Here is a 2184-nt window from a genome sequence, read left to right on the forward strand (position 1 = left end):
GTCCGGGAGTGGCGCCCGGGCCGGCGGGCGGGGGCTGGAGCGGCTGGCCAGCCGGCCAGGGGGGAGCCCCCGGAGCAGCCCAGGGATGCAGTAGTAGAGATGTCCTCTGGTGTGCTCCTTTTAATGTTATAAACGACAAACGCCGTTTGTAACAGTAAGGCAACGGCCATTTTTCACACGTGGAATTGATTCCATATTTAATAAGCTGCAGTTTACAATCTCTCTCAGAAGTGTGGAGGTATGATGCGCTAGAGGGCCCAAAGCAACAACCCAAAGTGCTGCCCATGTGTATTTATTTACTGGACCTGAAACGTTCCCAGTGCAGTTCCTGCATTAGAAACCTCCAGTTTGTTTCCCCATAACTTTATTTTCCTTCTTTTATCCAAGAAGTGTATGTATTAGAAATAAAAGTCAAAGGGAGATTTTTACTTTGAAGGAAACACGGTCGTTTAACGTGACTTACTGTGAAACATGGACCCGCAGAAATACATTTTGTGGGATGTGTGCATATGACTGGGCAGGGTGGGAAAGTAAGTTTTTACCACTTCATAGCTTCTTTAGAAGCACAGTTAATTATACCTACTGATGTCTGAAGTCTCATTTATATATGATAGGTTGGATCTGGACCAGAGAATGTCAAAAAGAAATAGAAAGAGAAAAAAATGAATATTATAAAAGACATTCATCCTTACAAAAAGACCTGGAAGCCAAATATCGGGATATAATCACAGAAAATCGTCGCACTGTTGCTCACTTGGAGTTGGAGCTTGAAAAGGAGCGCAACAGAACCCTGAGTTACCGTGAAGCCCTCGTGTCCCAGAGCCGCAAACTAGTAGAAGAAAGAAGGATCCTAGAACAGGAGCAGGAGAAGTTAGAGAGAGAAAAGCAAGCCCTTTTGCACTCAGGAGCAGCGGGTAGCGTGTACCAAAGCTGTCTGGCAAAGGAAGAAGAGTGGCAAAAGAGAGCCAATATTTTACTGAAAGAATTTGAAGAGAGCCTTAAAGAAAGACAGGACATCTACTGCAGTCTTCTTGTACCCAGAAGCCAGAGACTGGAAATAGAGAAGAATCTGCTAGTTAAAGCAGCAACTGATCCTGTGGCTGTGGCTCTACATATGGAAAGTGGCTTAAAAGATATTTTCAAACATGATAACTACTGTGGCAATGTGCTGAACAGAAACAAAAGTCAAAATGGAAGACTTATGTGGCTGTATCTGAGATACTGGGAACTAGCCATTGAACTGCAGAAGTTCAGGAGGGCGGAAAAGGCCGTGTTAGGAAAACGATAAGTAGAGGAAGTAATGGGATTTCATGTGATCCACCACACATAGTAGGGACAATCACAGTCATAGCCTGAAGCGGTTAAATTCTCCTGCTGTGTTTCCGTTTCTCCTCCTTGTCACACTTGTGTTTGCATGGGACATGTGCAGTGTTGGTGCCTTTCCTTTCAGTGTTTAACAGCGGGTGGTACCAGTGAGCTATGCATGCTCTTAAACTCTGTGAGCATGTTTGTATTGCAGACTGCAGCGTAGCGTAGAGAGATGGCAGCTTCCATGGGTATCAGAAGCAGCAAAGCAGAACTCTTTCCAGTGATTTACCTGGTTGATGGTCATACTCCATCAGCAGAGAAGTGGGATTTGTCTCCCCCAAGTGGGGTAGCACATTGTGCTCCTTATCCCTGGTGTTTGACATGGTGTCTCAACACTGTCTTTGTTTTTTTTTTAATGTTTTGTATTTGTTTAAGCTCGACTGATTTTGAGGCAGATGTTTGGAAGAGACTCTGTTTGAGCAAGGTGCTTGCCAAAAATCCTACATGTATATGCCTACATTTATATAAATGCACACCTGTGAATGTTACATTCTCGTCACACTGTAGGTGTGTTAAGAACGCTTAGGTTCTTCTCTCAGTCAGGGTTCTGGTTGTAAACCAGCAGTGTGCCTCCACTGCACACCTCGCTGTGCTGCTGCCTCTGCATCCCAGTGGGACAGGGAACTCCAGCAGATGGGGGTTTTTCTCTTGTTAGTTCCTTTGGTTTCGTTTCAGTCTGGGCACAGAAGGCACCAGAGAAATCTTTTGAAGACATGTGTGCAGCCTAACCCAGTTACTCAGCAATAAATGTCTAACACGAAACACAACTCTTCAACAGGACGTATGTTGCCCAACTACTCGGTTTTCCAGTTGTGA

General features: G+C 44.8%; 1 protein-coding gene across 1 annotated transcript in view; it reads left to right on the forward strand.

Annotated features, from left to right (window-relative positions):
* The window catches only part of CCDC127 (coiled-coil domain containing 127), a 1945-nt gene extending 657 nt beyond the window's left edge, over positions 1-1288 (forward strand). The window contains exon 2 of the mRNA XM_010155071.1: positions 615-1288. Coding sequence (XP_010153373.1) covers positions 615-1288 — 674 coding nt within the window. The remainder of the gene's footprint in view (positions 1-614) is intronic.
* The last annotated feature ends 896 nt before the right edge of the window (positions 1289-2184 follow it).

Source organism: Eurypyga helias, unplaced genomic scaffold (genome assembly GCF_000690775.1).
Source record: "Eurypyga helias isolate BGI_N326 unplaced genomic scaffold, ASM69077v1 scaffold37270, whole genome shotgun sequence".
In the NCBI taxonomy this organism is placed as follows: Eukaryota; Metazoa; Chordata; class Aves; order Eurypygiformes; family Eurypygidae; genus Eurypyga; species Eurypyga helias.